Below are 23,316 nucleotides of genomic sequence, written 5' to 3'. Positions count from 1 at the left end.
AAAAAAAAATAAGACAGTGTCTTATCATCGGGGAAACAGGGTATCTTCTTTGTACGATATATTAGATGAGTTGTTCAGTTCACTACCTGTATCCCCTTTACAGTTTATAAGGTTAGCTCTTGAGCAGGGCATCATCTGTATGTCACAGTTTGTGCTATTGTGTGTACAGTCTTTTGTGTATGATACAGCACCAGGAAGATGATGGCATTGTATAAATATTTTTCATCATTAATAAAATATTACTGACTGGTAATAGGGGTCAGCAAGTCAACAAAAAAAGAGAATCAGCAAAAGCAGCCAGAATGGTTCTACCCTTTTCTCTTGAAAGGTCCTTAGAAATAGTAGCTATAAACCCTTTACCTTGATGTGAGATAGAAAATAAGTAAGTAGGACAATAATAGGAGAAACAAAAATGTGTGTGTTTATGGGGCACTTTGTGTGCTGTAGTTTTTTTTCACTTTCTTATAGAATAAATCTTGGTAATCAAATTCACTGTGCATTTCCAATATGTTTGTGGCTGTGAACAATCAGATGTGTGTCTATGTGCGTCAGTATATGAACCTACGCCATGACCCCACATCTGCACTGCTTCCTCTCACTATCTGAATAAAATCAGACTGCAAAATATGATATGAATGACTATTCCATTTCTTTTTAAGGACTATAAGCCATGGTGTCATTTTCAGCTCCAGTTCCTGGGTTTTTAGTTGTCATTCAAACAATAAATGAAATAACATTTGAATAACAGATTTCCATCATGGTAGACAGTTTATTGACATTTACAGACTGAAACAGACAACAGAGCAAAAGTCCGCATGAAGATCTCCGTCACTGTACTCTCACTTACACAGAGGCATAGAGTGATGTACCTGACGTGGGCCTTCATGACCTACGCGACAAGGCTTATTGCAAGTGCCAAATCAAGCAGAGATACAAGTGCCAGGTTATCATGAATCATACATACATTTGGACAGTTAAATGGCTTAAAGGCCAACTCTACTGACAACTGATTTGCCAGGTTTCTGGAACGTTGACATGTTTTCCTGTCTCCCAAAGACTCCAGGTCTTTGATATTGCTTCTAAAAAATTTTTATTGTTGTGGTCATTTTTCATGTTATTACAAAGTCAAACAATAGACTCACATAATGTAGAATAGACATATTACTGGGCAGTCCGACTGTAACCGTTATATTTTCACTATGGTCTTGTGAGAGGGTAGGGTGCCTTCACTGGAGTGATAAAAAGTAAAAGGATGTGGGTTAGATATGCAATCAACAAAATTTACTAAGGAGCCTTAACCTCCCTACCGGTTCATTTCTTTCCGGTTTTATATGTCTAAAAGCGGTACATTGTTTTTCATGAAAATTTATTTTACAGTATAATTTATTAGTATGAGTATAATAAAATTTGAATCACAAAATCATGTAAAAATAATAAATTGAATAAATTAAAAAATCTAAATATTAAAAAAAAAATTTTAATTTTTTTAATTTTCTTTTTTTTTAAATACATATTATACTCCTACTATTATATATACCGTAAAATAAATGTTCTTGAAAACAATGTACTGCTTTTACACATATAAATCCAATGTATTGCATTTAATACAGTTATTTTGTATTGAATGCAATACAAATGGATTTTGAATTTCCCGGCCCACCCCGCCGGCAACGTACACATGCACCAACGTCACCGGGAACTCGCCGGTGACTCATCGGGTGCAAAAGCCGGCCGGAGAAAGAGAGAAGAAGACGGAGATTGCGGCGATGGACAACGCGGGATGCCGGCGGATCAGGTAAGGCTGTAGTTAGTATTATTTCCCATAGGGTTACCTACCCCGAGTGTGACTCAGGATTATCGCTTTTAGCAACTTTTTTCTACCCACGGGGTCACACAGGGTTACCACTAGGGAAGTTAAAAAAAAACAAGCATGCATATTATCTTTAGATTTAGATTGGCATTAAAATTAACACATACTGGGTATAAATTGCAGTAATGATAAATTCATTTCTGCTTCTGTTGTTTAACAAGAAGGTTGGATTTTTATGTAGTTTAGTAAAGGGAAATCTCTATTGAGTCAATGGGCCTGATTTATTAAAGATCTCCAAGACTGGAGAGGATACACTTTCATCATTGGAGCTCGGTGATGCAGCAAACCTGGAATGGATCCTGGATTCAAAACATTTGCTAGCTAAAAGGCAATCATTTTGAAGAAATCCATTTCAGGTTTGCTGGAAAGTGTATCCCCTCCAGCCTTGGAGAGCTTTAATAAATCAGACCCAATTAGTGTAATCATCTTAACGTTTCAAAAAGTGATGATAGTTTTAAAAAATAATTTAAAAAAGGGCACTGAAATTCTTTTAATTGTCAATATAAGAGGGTAGGAAAGGTGTATTCCTCTTTGTTAACTTGCTCCCATACCATGAGTTTAGAGTTTTGCAACAAATAATCTCTGGTCCAATATATCTTTTGTTTCATCTTCCTACACAGGTGTTTATTTATAAAGCACTGAATCTGACAGATTCTAAAACATTCCATGGTGGAGAATCAATTATTGCCATTGAAAGACATAGACCTGGATGATTCTACAGCAGGGAATGTTTCAATCAATGTCAAATTCACTGATTTAGATAGATCACAGGTTGGAATTTATCATGTTACAAAAGGCTCCTTCTCATTCACAAAATTGCATCTTGTGGTATTCTCCTTAAAGAAAACACTTCAAATATTATAGTCGTAAAAAGATATCTTCTGATTTCAGAAATATTGCATTTTGGTGTATGAAGCGATGATTGAATAAAGCTTTTTTTTTAACTTACTGCTGACATTACAGAGCATTCCTACAAAGACATCCCAAATTGGTCTAAGCAGACATGCATTAAAAAAAAACATGTTTAACTGTCCCCCAGAATGCTCTGTAAATAATGCTACAGAGTTTTAAACTGTGGTATTCATTCATATGGTCTCTGTAAACAATCTTGACCAAGTTCCTCAAAATAAGTTTTCAGAGATATGGAAATCTACCCTTGCTTTAGGCTTCGTACACACGTGCAATGGTTGTTGTCCGATAATCGTCTCAGGTCTGATAGCAGACGAGAATCTTGCTTGTGTACAGCGCTAGTCTTCCAAACCACCATCCTGGCAGATCCATGGACGACGAACGATCGTAATAGAAGTGGAGGGAGCGCAGCAGGAAGGGAAGAGAGCGCAGTTGGGAGCCACTCCGTCGTTCTCTTCTCCCCTCTCCTTAGATTAGAATGGTGATGTATGTCACCGTTCTAATCTAAGGAGAGGGGAGTACAACACTCCCTCATGCATCGTGCAATCGTTTGTTATTATTGCATGTGTGTATGTAGCCTTACTTCATGTTCATGTTTGGACTCCTAGACAACCACAGATGGAAACCCGCTGGCTGATCTGATATGTCTGTTTGTATATTCAATGTGTTTTTTCTTTCCTACAGATTCTAATAGAATTAGAAACCGCACTTTTAGATGATGAGCCACATTGGTACAAGCTACAGACGCATGACGTGTCTTCATTGCCACTACCCCACCCATCTCCCTTTATGCAGCGGAGGCAGATGCATGGGGAAAGCCCGACCAGAAGATTGCAAAGTACGTAAATGAAAATGATGTATGCATCTCATGCATGAGTCCCAATCTATTGAAATGCATCAGCAACAATACAACCGTTTCTAGCAACCAGCTTCCAGTTATTTGGGTTTCTTTCGGCAAGTGAAACGGGTCTCTGGTTAGTTATATACAATGTGGCAATCATATACCCTGCTAAGCCTAAGGAAGCTTTTTCACCAGAACATATACTGATGTGCTAAATTCAGTGAACATTCAGGTAATCTATGGTAAACTGGAATCTTGTTGCTATGAGAAAGTGCACTTCTCATGTCATCTTGGCACTGCTTTTATACCTATTTTTTTATACTGCTTATAATGCAAAAATTTGTATATTAAAATACACATGAATTTGTACATGGACAAGTGTGAATGGGCCCCGGACTCAGATAGATTCAGCATACCAACCAGCACCTACATGTCTGTGTGACAGCCTTTACTTTCTCCACAGTCTGCTTAATACTTCAGCTGATATCAGCAATTGACTTCTGTTCATTAACCTACCAATTTCCACTGCAGTGCCATGTAGGAATGACAAATGCATTCATTATAGAGAGATCTCAAACATTCAGTGACACACACATGAGCACTGGAGAAAACTATCTATGTATGTATGCTATCATATGTTAGTTTGTTTTTTAATGAGTACTAAATGATCATTTCCAATATTTATCTGCAGTCAAAATGCTTATTTATTATCATCCCTAAGGGGTTCCAAACGTTATAGCCTAAATAAATGTGGGCTATATTTGTGGCTTTTAAAAACTTATATGTAAGAAAATGATTATAGCCATCAGTATCATATAAAAGACATTAAATATTTAGAGTATTTGTACTGCATTGCATACTACAAATTCCTTGATCTTAATTAGGACTCAGAAAGAAAACATGAAGCAACCTAGCAAGGGGGAAGGGGGTGTCAGGAATGATGATATTTTATACTCACAGTCACTAAAATAACATTGAAGGTACTATGTTGCCAGGAAAACCTTCTGCATTAGGCCACAACCTGTGTTGGTTATGTAGAAATTCAATTCTGTATCAGCTATCAGTCCTTAAAAGTATTACTCAATCATTCATACTGCTTCTACCAGGCCAGAGAACATGTTATAAATTACCAACTGTCTCTTTTTTCTAAAACTGTTCCTGGCTAGCTAGAAATGCTTAGGTCATCACTGGAGACTCTTGTGTGTATTTCCATATCTAGAGTTCCTAACTCTTCTCCCTTTCTTCAGCCGAGGCATGGGTGACTTGCTGCCTCACGTTGGATGAAATTAGAAGTGGAATTCAGAAGTAGTCAAATACTTTCATGTTAAAGCAAGGAACTTTGTTGAGCAAGGTCCCTGGAGTGATATATGGGGCCTGATTTATTAACGGTCTCCAGGGTTGGGAGGATATACTTTTATCAATGAGGCTGGGTGATCCAGCAAACCTGAAATCTTAAAACCTGGATCTGGTCCAGGATTTAAAACATTTGGTAGCAAATAGCAAATGACTTTGAAAAAATCCATTCCAAGTTTGCTGGATCACCCAGCTTTACTGATAAAAGTGTATCCTCTCCAGCCTTGGAGAACTTTATTAAATCAGGCCCATTGAGTCAGTGGGTGATAAATTTCACCCGTATCTACTCATAACTAATATCTCAGTTTTAAATGCACTAAGCATTGGACTGCCAGTATTCACTTATCCTCATACTCTTAGCACCAACTGTATTAACATGCTGAATCTTTGTCTACACAATCATGATTGTTTGACATAAACAACAGATGGTGCTGCTCTGACTTTGCTATTTATTTACCGCATAAGCAAATGTTTATTGCTCATTTTTTACATAGCAAGGTCAGTGCATGGCCAGATCGTCATGAATGTTTTTTTATTGCAAGCTTTCTATACTGCCATTTCTGTTTTATTTGTCATTTTCAAGAATTTTATGTATCAGGGATGTTCAATATAATTGCTTCATATTTAATTATTTTAATATAAATTCCTAGTTTTCAATATTTAAGTTATTATTTATATAATTTAAAAGTAATTCTGCTAAATATAAATGATATATTTGATGTTATCTCCCTGCTACATATTTTGTATCATAACTTTCTTCACCTGACATCCGTTCATATTAATATTTGTTTTCCAGATAAAGGCCCATATTCATATAATTCAGGTAACACCAGCATGCTAGAGAGTCATAATGCATGTCTACATATGTTCAGTATGGTATAGCCATGACCAGCCAAATGGCTATACTAACTGTTCTCCATATGTTCTATTTACTGTCAGCCTTCCTTCCTCCCTGTAGATTTCCTTGCTCGCTTTAAACCGAAATGCCATTTTAAATGTTTCTTTTACACAGCACCAAGTAAGAAATGAAGCTGTTTATAAAAATATGTAGGAGGTTAGAAGCTTTTAACCCTAAAATCTGTATATATTGGGGTCACTATGATTTATCTAAGCAGCCCTTTATTCAGATGTTCGCATATAGATATATTTATAATGTTGTTAGGACTGATAAGAAAAGATTATCAGAGCAGATAACATTCTAACCATTTATGTAAAATCCACCAGAGGGTTGATCATTGCACATGTCCCTGTTTCTCTTCTGACCAACAGATCGATCATTTGTATTTAAGTGGCATGCTTTGCATCATAGAACTCTGGGTTTGCAAGAAGAGTTGAGACCTTTAACCGGACATGTAAAAAAGGCATTAACTGGTTAAATCCCCTGGTGCCCACCCAACCGGAATAAGAATTGGCCCTTTTGTCCCTTTAAATTAATGAAATATAATACAGTACAATAAATGTGCTATCCAATTTTGCTGGGTAATGGCAGCTAAGCATTTAAAAATGAAACTCTTCCTGTTATGGGACATATATTTATAAAACAGGGAATCAGACATTCCCTCAACCCTGTTGGGAATCAATTACTGTCATTGAAACAAATGGACCTTGAAGGCTCCCACGAGGGAATATCTGATTCCATGTTTTATAAATAGAGCCCTTAGTGACAGCACAATGCAGTGGCATCACAATATCCTTCCTATTGGTTCTAGGGCCCTAAAATGTTATTCACAAAATGCCAGTTCTTACATTGTGCCCTTTGTTAGTGAACAATAAACATTCAGTATTGGGTGGAATCCAGCATGTTATTGAACAAACTACATGTTTTCTTATTTTTTCAGTTTTATTTATGTTTGCTGTTGGGTAAAGGACTGACACTTGGCACAAAGATTCTGCACTATTTTACTAAAATAAAATGTGGCCTCTTCAAATGTTTCTGAAGAAGCTTTACAGTTTTAAACTTGTGACTGACACAAGGTTGTATTCCTATACAGAACCATGGTGCCTAATAACATTTTTACTTAAACAGATACAGTACCTAACCCTATCAGTAACATCAATGTCAATGCCCAAAATCAACAGAAAAGAAGAATTAATCTTTCCTTGGGTCCACAAACTGCTGGGACACAACTCTACCTCATGTTATGGTCTTGTCACCACTTCTCATAGAACAAGTGCACTGCTCAGACATTCCAAGCTTTTCATGCACCAGATTAGCGAGTATGCACAATACAGTAGTCCACAAGTAGGGGCAAGGTGGGGATGCATCAAAAGCTTCAAATGTTTGAGCACTGAATTTGTCCTAACAGACCAAGGTCATAAACTGATAAAAAAGTTCTGTTATGGGTCGGGCATGATCAGTACCAGTTAGACAGATCTAGTACTTAAGGACTAAGATGCTGCTAATTCACACAGTGAACCACATTCTGAGTCCAGGTCAGTCAGTCAGGTGTTGGGTCTAAAGTTGGAGATAGCAGACAGAGCCAGGATCAAGCATGGACTATTTGAAGTTCAATTAGTATTCAGATCAATTACAGCAAAAGATCAGTAATCATGAGAATAAGTGGTGCTTCAGAACTAAAATATGCAGATATCAGTTTGTAACAGTACGTAATATTAAAGACAGATTGGCCTGTTACTTATGCTGAAGTTGGCACATTTTTGTGAACACTTGTGGTTATCGGGACCAGCAGGAGTTCTCGCATCTAGATCAGTGATATTATTGTATACCAGAATGCCCTGTACTTCTTAGGGTCACTAGAAAGTATTCTCATGCTCAAAAAATGCTTCTGTAGACTTTCTACATTAGCAAGAAACAGGGGCCACAACTTGGGCTTTATTCATCTTGATTGCATTACATCTTATGACATAATAGGTAAACATTTTATCATTTGTTCATTAATATCCTGAACTCCACCCCATATAAGTGGTCACTGGTGGTTGGGGTTTTTTTTTAATAATAACATGTTTCACTGTATGTGCAAAACATTGTTTTAATGAGCAAATATTTTGTGAAAAGCGAAATCAATCGCTCTCCACAATTCATAAATTTGAAAGGAATATCCATCCAAATGTAATATTTTAGTGTTTGCTAGATACAGGTAAATTAAAGTAAATATTTCTGAGTTCAGAATCAGAAAGCCTTTTTGCATTTTTGTTTTAAATCAGCAATCTATTTGAAATTGGGGCTCCTGTTTTGAGATCGCTATGTTTGTGTCAGCCATTGCAAAGGGGTGTTGGGCAGTAAATTTATACCGTACCATTAAGGCTAGGTTCATGCCTGTGGTGAGGTTGTGGTGAGTTTACTGCTTCCTTCGCCAGGAACTGCTGTCTCTCTGCAGCAGCTGCAAAGGGAATGAATAGGAGTGACAGTGGGCAGTAGTAGTAGCACTCACTGCTGCCAGATGTCAAATGTGCACAGGCTGATTTTTTAAGAACCAGCACGGCCTTTCAAATATTCCAGCATATAGTAAGGTGCTAGCCATTCAGGATCACATGAATTCATGGCAGTAACCAGGTAAGGGATTGCTATCCAAGAGATAGTGGTCATTTACACTGGTTTTGCACCAATAGATGGCCATCTTAACAGTAATTTTGCTCCTGTAGTGTCTAAAAGAATTAAATCACTGTCAAAAAAAAAAATTAGGCTTTTGGATGGATTGACTATATAAAGCAGTAAGAAAGATGATTTCTGTTTGTTTGCTACAAGCCCAACACCAGTGCACTCTATTGTATAATAAGCCACCATGTAAAGCTGCCATTTCTCATCAAACAATGCTAAATGCAAAGTTGAAAGTGATATGCAGGTATAATAAAAATTACAGTAAAATAAAAGTGCTTTATTAGTCCATTGGCTCATATGAGAACTTGCAGTTAATAATCCTTATGTGTAACTTCTATTAAAATATCACCTGTTATTGTACATACAGTGTGTTTAGGATTTGCTGTAAATTAGTGTCTCTGCTTCATTGTTTTCCCCATTTCCAATAACAGGTGTGGACCTCTACCTTACTAATCTTATCAGGCTGCTCCCTCTCCGCAGTATACTCCTCCAGCTGTAGTTCTTAGCGATTAATTGCTTTTCTGTATTAACAACCTTAGTTTACGTGGGTATTAAAGGAAATGAGATTTCAAGAACTGCATTTTCACTAAATATTCTTTACAGGATCCAAGAGAATAAGTGACAGCGAAGTTTCTGACTATGACTGCGATGATGGGGTCGGGGTTGTGTCAGGTAAGAATTTGAGAACACTACTGAATTTTTCCCCTAAATGCCATAAGTGGTGTTTTCTCATCATTATCAGTACCAGTTCCCCTGTCAACAGTCTTGGTACTGACACTCTCTGGTCTCTCCTAAAGCATTACCATCTCAGACTAAGTTTTGTATTAAGCACTGCACTTTACTAAGACTAAAGGAAAATCCCCAATTGTATACAGACTCTTCAGCATCATACCCTATTCCTTACTATACTTGGACCTTGGCCCTCTTCTGGATATACTCACTTCAGTATCCAATCAACTGCCCATGCATTGGCAGGACCTCCTTGGTGATCCAGCTGCACTGTCACTGGTTTTCCCCTAAATCCCCTGAGGAGGCCTATACCGGCGAAACACGTCAGGAGTCAGGATCCATTTTTACTGCTCATATACCTGTTTATTTCTAGTCTATTATTACTAGTTATTAATAGTAATAACACTAGTTATTTCTATGTGTAGTAGTAAGTCCCTGTAACCCCCCTATCTATTGTCAAGGGTCAGGTACAGGGCCATGATATAATAATACTTTTACTATTTTCCACCGAATACAAATTAGTTATTTCTTGTACATAAAATTATTTAGCCCAAAATCCCTTGTTTTCCCTTTTTCCATTTTTAAGTTACCTAGACCTGAATACTGTCCAGACCCTCTCGTTCTACTAGAGAGACAGCCAAGAGGTTGTTGTGAGGTGTCATGAATGCACCCAATATTTTTATGTGTAAAATAAAATGTGATACAAATAAAAAAATTAGAAAATAATCTGTAAAATTTCTAAAGTTTAAACCCCCCCCCCCCTCCTTTCCCCAGTTTAAACCTCTCCCTGCAATGGACATACTTAACTATTACCGTGTTTCCCCGAAAATAAGACACTGTCTTATATTATTTTTTTCTCCAAGAAATGCCCTAGGGCTTATTTTCAGGTAGGGCTTATATTTTGAGAAGAACAACAAACCGCAAAAAAATTAACATTTATTTCAAACGTTATCACATTCTGTGACATCATGGTAACTCTGTAAGTAAGCTGTGTGCTGTGTCCTCCCTCTTCTACCCTCCCCCCCTCACCAATCAGTCCTGCATCACTGTGCTCTGGAAGAGAGATGGGACAGCCTTATCCACGCTGTTCTCCCTTCACTCCCCCCAGCACAATCAGTTCTGCACTGCACTGGAGGAGAGGTGTGGCATCCTCAGCGTCCTCTCTTTTCTCCTCCCCCCACCACGATCATTTGAGAAGGAGAGATGTGACAGGCTCAGTGTGCCTTCCCTTCACATCTCTCTACAATCATCAGCTCTGCCCCCGGAGAAGTGATGGATTGTGTGAGCCTGGAATACTCGTACGTACGGGGTAGTGATGTTGTGACAGTCCTGCACTCGTGTGACAGTCTGTGATGTCCTTTACTTCCTCCCCTACCACTATGTACAGTATGTGCTGAAGATATTCTACGGTATTAAGCTAGGGCTTACTTTCGGGGGAGGGCTTATATTTCAAGCTTGCTGGAAAACAGCCAAAAATCCTGCTAGGGCTTACTTTCGGGGGGTGTCTTATTTTTGGGGAAACACGGTATTTGCCCTGCCTCTCCGGTAAGCTCTCATGAGCAGACTAAAACTGTTTCTTTTGTGTGTGGAGAAGTGCCATCTTGGTAGAGGCAGGGTTTGTTTCTTCATGTCAGAGCCTCCAGCAAGGAAAACACTGATCGGCACAGTAGTAGCATAATCAAGTCTCACTTCAGATCTCATGAGCAGTCAGAGGTAGTGATGTCTTATATCACACAATGCAGTTATACAATTGATAGATACAGAACTGGAGTATTTGTCAGATATTTAAGATAAAAGGTTTTTTTATCAAGTGCTACCATATAAATCTGTAGCACACAAAACACATGGAGGCGTATGAAGTTCTTTTTTGTTTCACTGAATATATGTTGTTATTGTTCAGATTACCGACATAATGGACGTGACATGCAGAGTTCAACGTTATCTGTTCCAGAGCAAGTCATGTCATCCAATCAGTGTTCCCGGACAGGATCCCTCCATGTAGATAGTATAGGAAGGACGAGATCCTGGTCTCCGAGTGTTCCACCTCCACAAAGGTATGGAATGTTTTGCGACTGATACAGTCCTTCGATTTTGTACTAAAGTCAGAGGCTTTTCAATGTATCAGTGACCACTAATATCTTGGTTCTGTTTGTTGTATAATATCTTTGGGAATATTGATATTTTACCATCTTCACTTCCATTACAATCTTATCATCCCATTGCTGCAAGATGGTTCTGATGCTGGAATTTAATGTTTTGTAATAAAGAACACTTGTAATTTAGAAGTAGACATAATGCTGTAGAGGAGAAGGTAGACATGACACATAGTTCTTTCAGTTATTAAGGTTTTATAGTATTTCAATGTGTCAGAGGTAGAACCTACTCTTGTCCCATGGGCCTTCAGCACTCTCTATATTACCGTGATAACACTAAAAGGTTAGGATGTGGGAGAATAAAGAGAACAGCACCATAATGCCACCATAACTCCCTTTTTTATATTAGAGTTAGTGTGGTGAGGAGATGGTGATATCCATTTACTTGTTATAGACATTACTGTGTCTCTCCCGCATTCTCCTTGTAGTACATTCTATCTTCACTGTAGAGTCACTTTTGCAACCTACCTTAGAAATTCACACATAATAAATTTCATACCACAATGATGATGTATTACTATAGGTTTTATTTAATAAAAACAGCCTTTATTTAGTGGGTCACCAAGTGGGTCCTTCTGAGTGTTCACCCACCTTGCTTGGAAATAGCAAAACCTGTTCTTAAATCCATCTTTGCTGCTTAAATATAAATGTTATGACAGAGGGCATTTCCTTCCTAAATAGCAACTTCCATGTTTAATAGCTTCTTCTTTCTTCTATGGCTCTGTTTGCTATTATAGTGGTGGGCAAGTACTACAATACAGGAGTTTTTATGAAACAGGACTGGGCAAAAAACTGCTCAAAATGTACCTAATAGAACATGGATCAGGTTTTCAGTAGGAAAGTTGAACCAACATGCAGACGCCTGGAAGAGGGGCTTTAGTAACAGCTATGATTTATCAGGTACACTTTAATGGGACATAAGGCAAGATTGACACCATGCTTTCAAAAATTGGTAAAACTTTCATAACTGAAACAAAACATGCCTCTGCTCTTTATTTGTAGCATGGTGTATACTGCAAAATCGCAGATGCCCTGAAAGAAATAGACACTGGTATTGTGATTATTGTTTTTATTGCAAATAACCTGTCTTTCTCTTGCATGATATGATATTCCTGGCGTGTGGGATAAATTGTGAGTATTGGGAGGTCATCACAGGTGTTCAATTTTTCTGTTTAATTCTGTAATACTTGAGGAAAAAAAGCCAAAAAAATGAATTGATATTTTATAGAAAGACAGGAAAATAGTCAGTTTTGTAGATCCTATTAACTCCTGTAATGAGAACACCCCGTAGCCAACTTTAAAAAACTGTCAGCGGCCTCAAAGAATACGGAATATTAGTAAAAAATGTTGGTAAGTTAATCAATTTACAGTCCTGATTTTTTATATAACGTTTGTCAAAAAGGTTAAACTATATTTTAAATGCTGTGGTTTATATTAGTATGCTTTACATAATTTACTCGGAATGGTACATATTGTGTAAACTAGAACCAATTTTGGAAAAATTATTGGGAAACAAAACTGAGCTTTCAGGGCCACAACTAACATGTAGTTTCTCTGCAGCCAGATTGCTCTTACTTTATTGCTCTGCAGTATATAAATAAAATACGAGCAAAGAAGCCAGAAGGTATGTTCAGCCCAAAGTTTTTTTAGGTTTTGGATAAGGGGGGCAGGATTGGAACTCAGGCAGGACCTCTACTGTTATCTAGGGCTCTCTCATTTATTGTCCTATGGATGGTTTCAATGGATTACAATAGACGTTCTAATCTCTTTTCATTCTATCCACCTATAGACTAAATTGTGGGACCTGACCTACAGTTTAGGACCACTTTTTGATTACTGAAGTATTAGTTTTGGAGGAATCATTCAATGCTTTTTGTAAAAGAATGTTTGTTGCTAAACGCATGAAATAATGTGTATAAATGATGAGCTGGTGGTTTTATACTAGTAATCAAGTTTGACCATTTTATATTTCAGTAGTATATTTTGGTCACCGTTGCATGGTTCGTAGGCTGAAAATTAAAGTTCATATTGTACACTTTTTATGCTTTTGCATAGTTTGGACCTCCTCTAGACAATGTGGGTAAACTCAGTACCAAAACTAGGGGAAGTGGCAAAAATTCTATACTGTCTACATCTTGAATAACTTAGAGCCATTGGTTCTGTCATTAACCCCATTACACATCCCTGTGTGTGGAAAATAGGGAGTTATTTGAAAGGGAAAGCCTATTTTCATATGCCTTTCAATTCGTATGTTCTTTTGATTTTTGGCTATGCTGCAATTAGGAATTCTTGTTCATAGACTAGTATTATCTGAGTTTTGTGGTGGTAATCAGGCGGTATATTGGGCAATTATCGTAAAAAGTAAAAAAAAAGTTGTAGTCAGTGTGGTGGTGATATGAATATTGTAAAATTTTTGGTCAAGGTGAGACATATGACACATTTGCCCTCCCTGTGGTGGGCTCTTCTTCATTCTGGATATAGTAATTTCTTTTTTTCTTTGACCACTGTGTATAGCACTTTGACTGATATCCTGTTATCGATCAGTCATCAGTAATGTTTTCAAGTACAACTACAGTAATACCGCAGGAGGATAAAGCTGTACCATCATGGCTGATTATCATATTCTTCTTTCCTTTTAAACATTGACAGTTTTCAACTTTAATTGAAGCTGCTCTACCACTGTCTCTGAATGACTTCCAGGACAGAACTAACCAGTCTTCTACTAACTGCTTGATACCCTGCACAGTTTAAAACAAGATCATAATTGAACAAGCTGTATAGCAATTGTTCATCTGAAACTGACAAACTTCCTCTTTTTCAGTAGGAGTATGGAACAGGGACCAAGAGGGACAAGATCTGGTCCTGCACAATACAATTTCATGGGCAGAGTGGAAAGGCATCGTGTTTTAGATAACCACTACTCCCCAAACAGAGAAAGGTAACTAAAGTACATAGAAAATCTATTCAATAGGTAGGAGACATTATTTTAGTGAGAGGAGTAGGTTAAAGACAAGGTCCATCCAAATCTGAGTTTTCATTTATGGGTTGTGATTTGTATCCTGATTTGCCATAGCTCTCAGGGACCTAAATTCTGAGATCTCTTTACCAGAGTTCCTACCTCTGTCTACATGTCCTGAAGCTATCATCATTTGTTAGAAGCAAGTATACTTGTCATTTGGGATGATTTGTTGAGGTGGCCTTTGAAACTGTGTTGGGAAATTGTGTCTCCCATCTCAGGTGTCCACTGGGTATATTACCATGTTTTTCAAGGTTCATAAAAGGGATTTTTGAGAGAAACTAGAATAGGTTACAATTTTACAGGGATTTCTTGTCATCTGCGTTCTTGCTGGGGAGAATTTCTTAAAATGTATTTTTAACTGTCTATTTATTTTTGTATCCTGGCAGAGAAGTCTTACCAGGGGTACACAATATGCAGTGAAACTTCGAGGGCATTTACTTACCCTTAGAAAGATTTCCTCTCATTTCCTGATGCACTTCTGGGACAACAAGTACAGGGAAATATCCACAAAAGATGATGTTAAAAAATGAATAAGAGGGATTTTATTTGTTCTCTACCACACCAATAAATAAAGCTTTAAATAAAGGGTTTATATACAATTTTCTAAACCCCACAACTCTATACATTTTGCAAACAAATCTTATTTTAAAACGCTGGCTTTTCTTTTTTCTATGTATTTGCGCTTTTAAAATACCCCAGAATAGTTTTTTTACAAAAGCTGTAAAGTAGGAATCTAAGATTGCCTGATCACTTTCCAGCGTCCCTAAATAGGCCACTGAAAGGTTGTTCAAGAGCTGCAAAACCCTAATCAGGAAGAGAATTATGATAAACTGAAAGAAATAAGTTAAAAAAAATAAATTATGACATGTGGTATGGAATAGGGCAGACTAAAACGACAGTGTTGCGGGGGTGGGGGTAAGGATCCCTATCCTACATCACCAAATTTCACTGCTTCAGTTGCAATGGTCCCAATGTAACAGAGCCTGAAGCTTTGGTTCTGAGGTCTCATTTACATGTTGCCAGAGACAGATAAAAGAAGCAAAGGTTTAGTTAACTGGTATTAGCCTGTAATTTAAATATCAGATTTGGACGAACTTGTCTTTTAAGAAAGGGAAAAACTGAAAATTAGGCCACCCAGTATAGGCAAAGCTTGGTCTGTTTAGTGCTGTATTTAATTTTGCTTTACCAGAACCTTTTGAAAGCCAAGACTGGTCAAGATTGTGGAGGCTGGAGTAATTATTTTTATGAAACCATCTTTGTGATGGTACAGATGATCCACAGGGAATTATTGGAGTTTGACCTTTTTTTTATAAAACAGAAGATATATTAAAAAATGTTTGTTCTACATATTTTGAGATAATTGGTTGGGCTGTTAATTTTTGCTTTGCATGTCAGAGGGTCAGTTTTGTAACAGCAGCTGGAAGTGTCTGTATCTGCTCAGCAACGTCTGGCTGTCATTTTGACATCTAGGAATTGGTGGTATATGAGAGAGATAAGGCGGCACCAAGAGAGAGAGACAGAACTAACTACACACAACCAGTTTACATCAATGTAATGTGTTGTAACTTCCACAACTGGTTGAGGGGGGGCTTGCTTTCTCAATAAATGTCCCAGACATTTGGGACAGACTTACAGCAATGTTTCTCAACATTTTTAATACATGAGAGCCCTGGAAACTATTCTATGGCCCTTGCTCTATTTTATCTACAACTGAATATCAATAAATAAAGTACACTTTGTCACTCGGGACTGCTGTATATGACAAAAATAATTTACTTAATATTAGTGAAGTAACACAAATAATTATAATGGCCAGAATTGGAACACACACAGTACATTTGTAGTGTTTACACAATGATGGTCAGTGGAAATTGCTCGCTAATCTCAGAGGTCAAAGAAGTAATAATAATGTTTAAAGAACATCTTTAATCACAGCTTGGAAACATGGTTCAGAAAGGCTTGTTTAATGTTACAGACCACTTTTTAATGAGTGCCCTGACCTATGAAAAATAAATGGTCTAGTGTATTTTTTTTTTATGTAGTTTATCTGAGGTTTATGAATAATACAATTGCTGCAGCAGCCTCCAAACTGTTCCCTATACAGGGATCCCAGACTGTCCCGGGCAGGTAAAGCAGATATATTTTGCCTTTCCCTTCCTACCTTTTGCCCATTCTTGCACCAGTGTGGCAACCCACCATAGTGAAACACCAATAGGAGTAAGTACGGTGCCTAGGGATACCTGAATGTCCTTGGACTTGGCTCTAACTGTGGGTTGTTGGAGGCTTCTGCAGGTACCTGTATGTTATACCTGCAGCAGTTTTTTTAATAGCAAAATGTCTTTTGTAACAAAGTTTGTGAAAGCATGACAAACCAAACATCATCCTTTATAGTTTATTACTTATTTTTATGGGAACTAAAGGGATGGATAGGCACATCAGAGCATATGTCGTAATATTCCCACACACTTTGTGAATATATTTTTACTCTTTTAGAAAGTAATTAAAGTACCTTAGTTCATTTAAAATTCCCACTGCGGATAATCTTCTGCTCAAAGTAAAAAGGCTTTATAGAAATGTAATTTGTGGATAAAAGTAATTAAAATGTAAGAAATGCTAGACACCAGCAGCGCTGAATTTCAGAAGAGTAGAAAACCCAGGAACCAATTTATATTAATTTGGGAAAATCCAGCTGCAAAGTGCCAGTCAACATAGAGCAAAGCTTTCTTCTCTTAATCAGTATGACCCATGTCTATTTATGGGAAAGACCTGTAAATGTAAAAGAAGTAAATCTGAATTACATTTATTTTACATTCCAAAGCTCTTGTGTGACAGTCTAAACAGGTCTAATTTCCAACTAACATTATGCACAAGCTTAATAAATTACTAAAATCAAATTTCTTTTACACCTCCCTCCCCATCCACAACCAACCCAAATCCTGTTGTATTGGTATCCTACATCTCCCTACCCATTCGTTTCACCTCATGGTATCAGTGCTGCCAATCCTGGAAAAAGTGGACAGGCTAGAATCTAGCTTCTGATTCACAAGCTACAGGTTTGTGACTCAGCAGTGACAATGCTACATTCCTTGCAACATCTCATCCCAACGTAGTACAAGCAACCATAGACTTCAGGACGACAATGCTGCTTTGAATTTAGAAGTACAGCCACACTCTCATCATATCACAGAAAGCTGAGTTGCATATACTTCACTAGCAGGATGAACAGGTAACAAAGGAGGAAAGGAATAGAGACAAGCACTGCCTACTTCATGTTAAATATACATGTATTTTTAAACCAAGACTTCTAAACAGGGCCTTCACACTTTTGGATTTATTGCACAACATTCTGTGATGTTATATTCTCAATTTATGCCTATACAACCAAAAAACAGGCATGGGTTGCTAGTTTTTAGATTTGCGTGTTCATGGTTGACTTAAAATGATCCTGTGCTTTTGATATTTAGTCTAAAGCAACAGCTTCACTTTAATGCCTGCTTACCCAGGAACTCATACACACCATTTCTTTTTTTTCCCTCCACTGCCAGTAGCAGAAGAAAATTGCCCTGTGTAATCTTAGGCCATAACTTTACCAAGGCTTTAGACTCTTGCCAGGTGACAAAACCAATGCTTTTTATTTGGCTCAGCACTGTCATGTTATCCATGTAGGGTAGTATCAGGTACTTCACTCCCGGCAAATAAATAGAGCTGCAGAGGAGTGAAATAAAGTATGAGCAACTGGAAAAGTTGAATTAAAGCAAACCTGTTGCTTTGGTCTTAACATTCTCCTTTAATTATGTCTCAATCCCCAGATAATCATGGGTGTGTATGGTTCAGCTGCAAACTTGGAAAAGAATCCATCTTTTTGCCCTCTGCCTACGGTTCAGTATTACAAAATAATAATATATTGTTTTTCATGGGAAGTGTGTTTGTTTCCATAACTACATTTAGACCATAATGCTGCAGTGGGAGGTTAGTTTTGAATTGAAATAGAATTGCACCCTTCAGTCTGTTTCCCATGGACCTACATTGTTTATGATGTATGTTGCTCTCAGTATCCTGCATTTCTTAGCCAATTCAACATCTCACTGTTCTTGTTTTCTGTCATGGCTGCAGTCATTATCTCACACTACCTCGCACCAGGTTCAGTCAATCATTTGACCAGCATCTAAGAGAACCAAGGTATATCTTTGTATTTTCAATGCTGCGTGGTGCTTCTGCACATGCTGTGTGTGCTGTGGAAGCAATTTAGTGTGCTATGTTTTCCTGTTGGTAATTTATAATGGTAAAGCTCCCAATATTGTTTAGATCTTAAAGGCAGTTTCCACTACAGATAAGAAGGCCAGTTATTAGGGTTGTCAAGTGTTTCAAAATAGTTTTTGCCTACTAGCTCTGGGATAAGTCCCAAAATACGTCCCAATGAAACCCTCTGTAGTCCAAAAAACTGAAAGATCCATCTATTATCTAGACCCTCTCCTGAATAAATCCAAAGAAAATATAAAAAATGTCAAAATTATACCCACCACCTAACTGAGGGTGACGCCATTGGGAAAGCCTAAGAAAAACACTCCAGCACCATGCAGGAGCACATTTTTGGAACATGTGAGATTCTCAACTGTCCTGGAATCCTTCCAGAAAAACAGTGACATCACCTTTACGTAGATGGGCTTGCCAGAAGCTAGGGTACATTGTATTGTTTACTCACATTTTATTTAACCTTTTATTTTTAATGTAGTGGTGTGTGTTGAATGGGAGGGGGTTGGCTAATAGGAATCTATTTTACCTCTCGATCACAACAGCCTGCTGCTACAACATGGTTGGAAGTATTCTGGACTGGGACAGACCTTAGAAGTAGGGGGCATATGAGGATAGATTTTTGCAGGCTTCAAAAAGAAGGCATGGCTACCATGGTCTTTATGTTCCTGGGTCATATGAAGGTGATTTTGGTAGAACTTTTTATATAGCATATCAATCAGTATTGTTAAGGTCAACTCCACCTAGAGCTGATAATAGTTGGTGGGTTACATTTCCGGTTGATGTCTAAAATCTCAAGGTGATTCCAGTTGTGAAAACCCTGTGCTAATCTGTACATCTTCTCAAACCAAGAGACCATAACTAAGGAACTAAGGTGTTACTCTTCACTTTCTGGATTTCCCAGTTGTTACCCAACATTATATGGAATCTTTAGAGGAGACTGACAATCAGATTTTGACTTTGCAGTGGCTGGAGAACAAAGTTATGCCTTGAAATCCCTGCATAGATATTTCTTTACTGGCAAGGATGCAAAATAGGAATATCCCCCAAAAAGATATGTTTTGGGTGGAGTTGACCAGTAAATGTTGCTTTTGCAGTTTCAAATGTGAAAATATTCATTGCATGTATAATGAGCTTATTGTCTCTGCCCATTTCTTGGCAGCACGGATCACCCCCTTTATCCTATCTTTTGTGAAGATGCTATCCGATTACTGCGCTCCCGTAAGATGTGCCGTACTTATTCTGAGGGTGCTTACAATGATCATGAGAGGTATACATGGTGTGGAACTGCAATACCTCCATGCTGTGTGCACTTTATATATATATATAGGCTGTGTACTCCTTTATAATGAAGTGTGCACAAAGTAGATTAGATGCCTCTGCATGGAGTGTTTGCTTTTTGTTTGGCAAATTAGTATTTGTTAAAAAAATTGCTTGTCCAGCAAAGCATGCAGATTTTCTATACTAAGGAATGTTCCTATGATTTCAACAAATTACGTTAGATAGTTGATCTGCTTTCATGGTAGTGATATCATTGGATGTGCGGCTGGACTGCCCTTGAATCAGTATGGAGACCCTGGAGGTTGCCACATGAGAACTGTCAGCTAAACTGTAGACAAACATCTACATACAGAACTGAAATACATATATAAGAGCTGTTTTACTTGGCATAGTTTACCTTACAATAGAAGATGCTCTGTAATTAGCCAAGAAGAATCATTGCATCATTGAATTAGAAATGCTGATATGTACTTAACAGTAGATGATTCTTTATGCACAAAGACAGTGTAGGGGTAGGAGGCTTGCACATGCATTTTATGTATTATTAATATGTTTTCCCCCTTTCATTCCTGGCTTAGTTAGGGTTCTTTAAATTCCTCAGTAGCAAAGAGGTTTATTCATCCATAAAGCCCTAGTCATATATAGTTATTCTATAAGTATTGCCCATAACCACCAATCACAATGCAGGAAGGCAAATATTAGGATGACCCAATGACCATCACTAACAAAAGCAATACCACTTAAATAGTAGAGCAGTCCACTCTTTCTTTCAATCCCCTAAATCTAGGGCTGCTCTGGTTTGACAATATCCACTAGCTTGCTTGGTCCCATCCTTGCCCTATGCTGATCATATCAAAGGGTCAGTAGTGAGGAAGCATGGTAGGGGAGTAAGGTTAGGCTGAAATCCTTTCATGAAGATGAGCTTTTAGCTAAAACTAGATCATTTAAACTTGCCACAAACCTTGGCAGTTCCAGCTAACAATAAGATCTACAGTACATAATCAGAAGTTTCCTTCATTAAAAACAGCATCTCAAAATGATTAAATGTATTAAGAGATACAGACAGCTACAATGCAAATATCAACTACTCCTTATAAAAGCCAAAACTGCCTCATCCTCTCTTCCACCCAAGACTTCAAAACAGTTAGGGAATCCACCCACCACATTACAGAACCAGTAGAGAGGCTTGGGAGCTGGGCTAAGCATTTCTGCTTGCAATGATATCTCTGGATCTACTGATGGTTAGACATGTGGATGTTTTTCGTCTTATTCTTAGTTAAATATCCAGGATTGTAACAGGTTAGGCTGATGGTTACTGCTTCACAACTGCATGTAAATGCAGCCGTCTTCGACCCCATTGCTTTTACCTTAGTGTTTGATAGGTAGAGGCATTTATTCAGACAGTGGGTTGCACAGACAACCAAGTGTCAGGCAGAAAAGGTGATTGACACAAAGGAAACTACAACGAATACCTGTCACCTCCTTCTATAGATTATCATTGAAACACTCTAATATGTTTCAGTGATAAGTAGCATGGGGTGGCGGTAGAATGGCAGCTGGCAAGTAGTGCGACCACCCTGTAACCATCTGTATGAGCAAACTCCTAAGGTTAGAGTTAGGTTACTTTCATGTTCAAGGAATAGTATCGTAACATTGCAGGTATTTTTTAGATTAGAGTTATATGGTGGTAAATGGCCGTTGATATTTACAAATGTAATAACTTTCTGTGAAAATGACCTTACAGATCATAGAATATAGATTATAGATTCTTATAAGCAACAACTATGTAGTGCAAAGGACTGTTTGAACAGTTTGTTCAATGATAATTGCAGCCTGCGATTCTTATTCTTGCTTTGTTGCTTCCAGTAAGTTGTCTACCCAGGATAAGAATGCAGCAATTAAAGGCTGAAGTTAAAGTCACTCACTAAATGACAGGCTAGGATTAATTACGTTATTGGAGCATGAGTTTATAATGTGCATGTAAAACCTCATTTTTTCTTATTTTTGTATAAATTAAGGAATGGTTAGAGGCTCTGTCAATTTTTTTTCTGTTTAGTGTTTCTGAAAAGTTTTACCACTCTCCCACATTTGGTGACCAGACAATTGGAACCAGAACAGAAAGTAAAAAAATCCAACATTTGAATAGTCACTAAAACAAGAACAGAAACCTGGTGACCTCTGTCTAAGAAGGGATATCAGTTACTCTGACTCCCCTTCCTTTATGTTCTTGTTGTGTTTATGGGACAGGATGTCAAGATAAATTCTCTGGTTTGGACACAGATGCAAAATAAATTAAAAAAAACTTACATTATATTGAACCATTCCATACTTTATAACAAATGAAAAAAAGTTTTGGCTTTACATACACTAAAATGTGGAAACGCTTTTAGTTCAGGTTCTCCTTGTTTTAATTAGGCATCTACTTGATCGCAATGCAAGTTATTTAAGTATGTGAAGTTTTATAGCTGTTGTACTGTTTGTCCTGTGTTTAGGAGGACTGGACAGGAGAGACGAGTGCCTAATGTAAATTGTGATGAATCTTCCCCTTCTCCTGAAAGGTATAATAATTAGATACCTAGAAGTAGTATAAGGGTAGCTAGTTGTATGGTGTTACAGAATATTGCAAATTGTGCTGCTTTGAATGGGTTTAATTTGATTCAATTGTTTTCTAAGGATGACACCTATTTTATTGTGGGTGTCAAAAAAGTATCAGATCCATAAAATGCATTAATCAATGCATTATAGTGTATGCAGCCATACATCTTTATGGTGTCATCTAAATGTCATTACAAGAATTTGCCCTATCCTAATCCTATTAAAACTGCTTGTAAATGACCTCTGAAACAAGTTATATAGTGTAAGCAATACTAAGAGGGAACATGACATGAAAGAAAAACTTATATATTGGCTACAAACCAATTTTAGATCAGAGAACTTAAACATCATCAGAATCATTAGGTATTTGAGGGAAGAGCTGCTTGTAGTTGAGGTTTCTTTCTTTCACAAGTTTTTGGAGATGTCTCATGATCTGGACTTTCTAAGGGGCATAACCAGCATCTGCTATCTTTTCTCTTATTTCTCCTGAAAGGTGAGTTTTATGTGTATGGAGGTACATTTGCTGTCTTTCTACTATTCCTTGTAGCAGCAGGCAGAACAGGTACACCTCAGGTAAACGATTTCATGGTTATGAATGCCCCTCATCCTGTAATTGTCTGTCAATGACACAAATACTTATGACCCAGAAGTACTGCTTCTCAGGTCCTTGACAGGGATCAGTAATGACAGAGCTGTATTGCCTAATATCATAAATTCATAATAAATAAATGCACAATAAATGCATAAAAGGGCATC

At 37.6% G+C, this 23,316-nt stretch overlaps 1 protein-coding gene across 49 annotated transcripts in view; it reads left to right on the top strand.

Moving 5' to 3' along the window:
- RIMS2 (regulating synaptic membrane exocytosis 2) overlaps positions 1-23,316 on the top strand; it is a 384,644-nt gene that overhangs the window by 255,724 nt on the left and 105,604 nt on the right. For 19 of the 49 annotated variants that reach the window (XM_072410769.1, XM_072410756.1, XM_072410772.1 and 16 more), the window contains 8 exons: positions 3,464-3,617; positions 5,770-5,796; positions 9,136-9,204; positions 11,162-11,315; positions 14,236-14,352; positions 18,547-18,612; positions 19,847-19,954; positions 22,458-22,523. In XM_072410769.1, the coding sequence (XP_072266870.1) occupies positions 3,464-3,617; positions 5,770-5,796; positions 9,136-9,204; positions 11,162-11,315; positions 14,236-14,352; positions 18,547-18,612; positions 19,847-19,954; positions 22,458-22,523 (761 nt within the window). Of the gene's footprint in view, positions 1-3,463; positions 3,618-5,769; positions 5,797-9,135; positions 9,205-11,161; positions 11,316-14,235; positions 14,353-18,546; positions 18,613-19,846; positions 19,955-22,457; positions 22,524-23,316 lie in introns of those variants that run through there. The other 30 variants (XM_072410779.1, XM_072410774.1, XM_072410758.1 and 27 more) reach the window with 12 other exon arrangements.

Source organism: Pyxicephalus adspersus, chromosome 5, assembly GCF_032062135.1.
Source record: "Pyxicephalus adspersus chromosome 5, UCB_Pads_2.0, whole genome shotgun sequence".
In the NCBI taxonomy this organism is placed as follows: Eukaryota; Metazoa; Chordata; class Amphibia; order Anura; family Pyxicephalidae; genus Pyxicephalus; species Pyxicephalus adspersus.
This window is presented reverse-complemented; position numbering and strand designations above follow the sequence as displayed.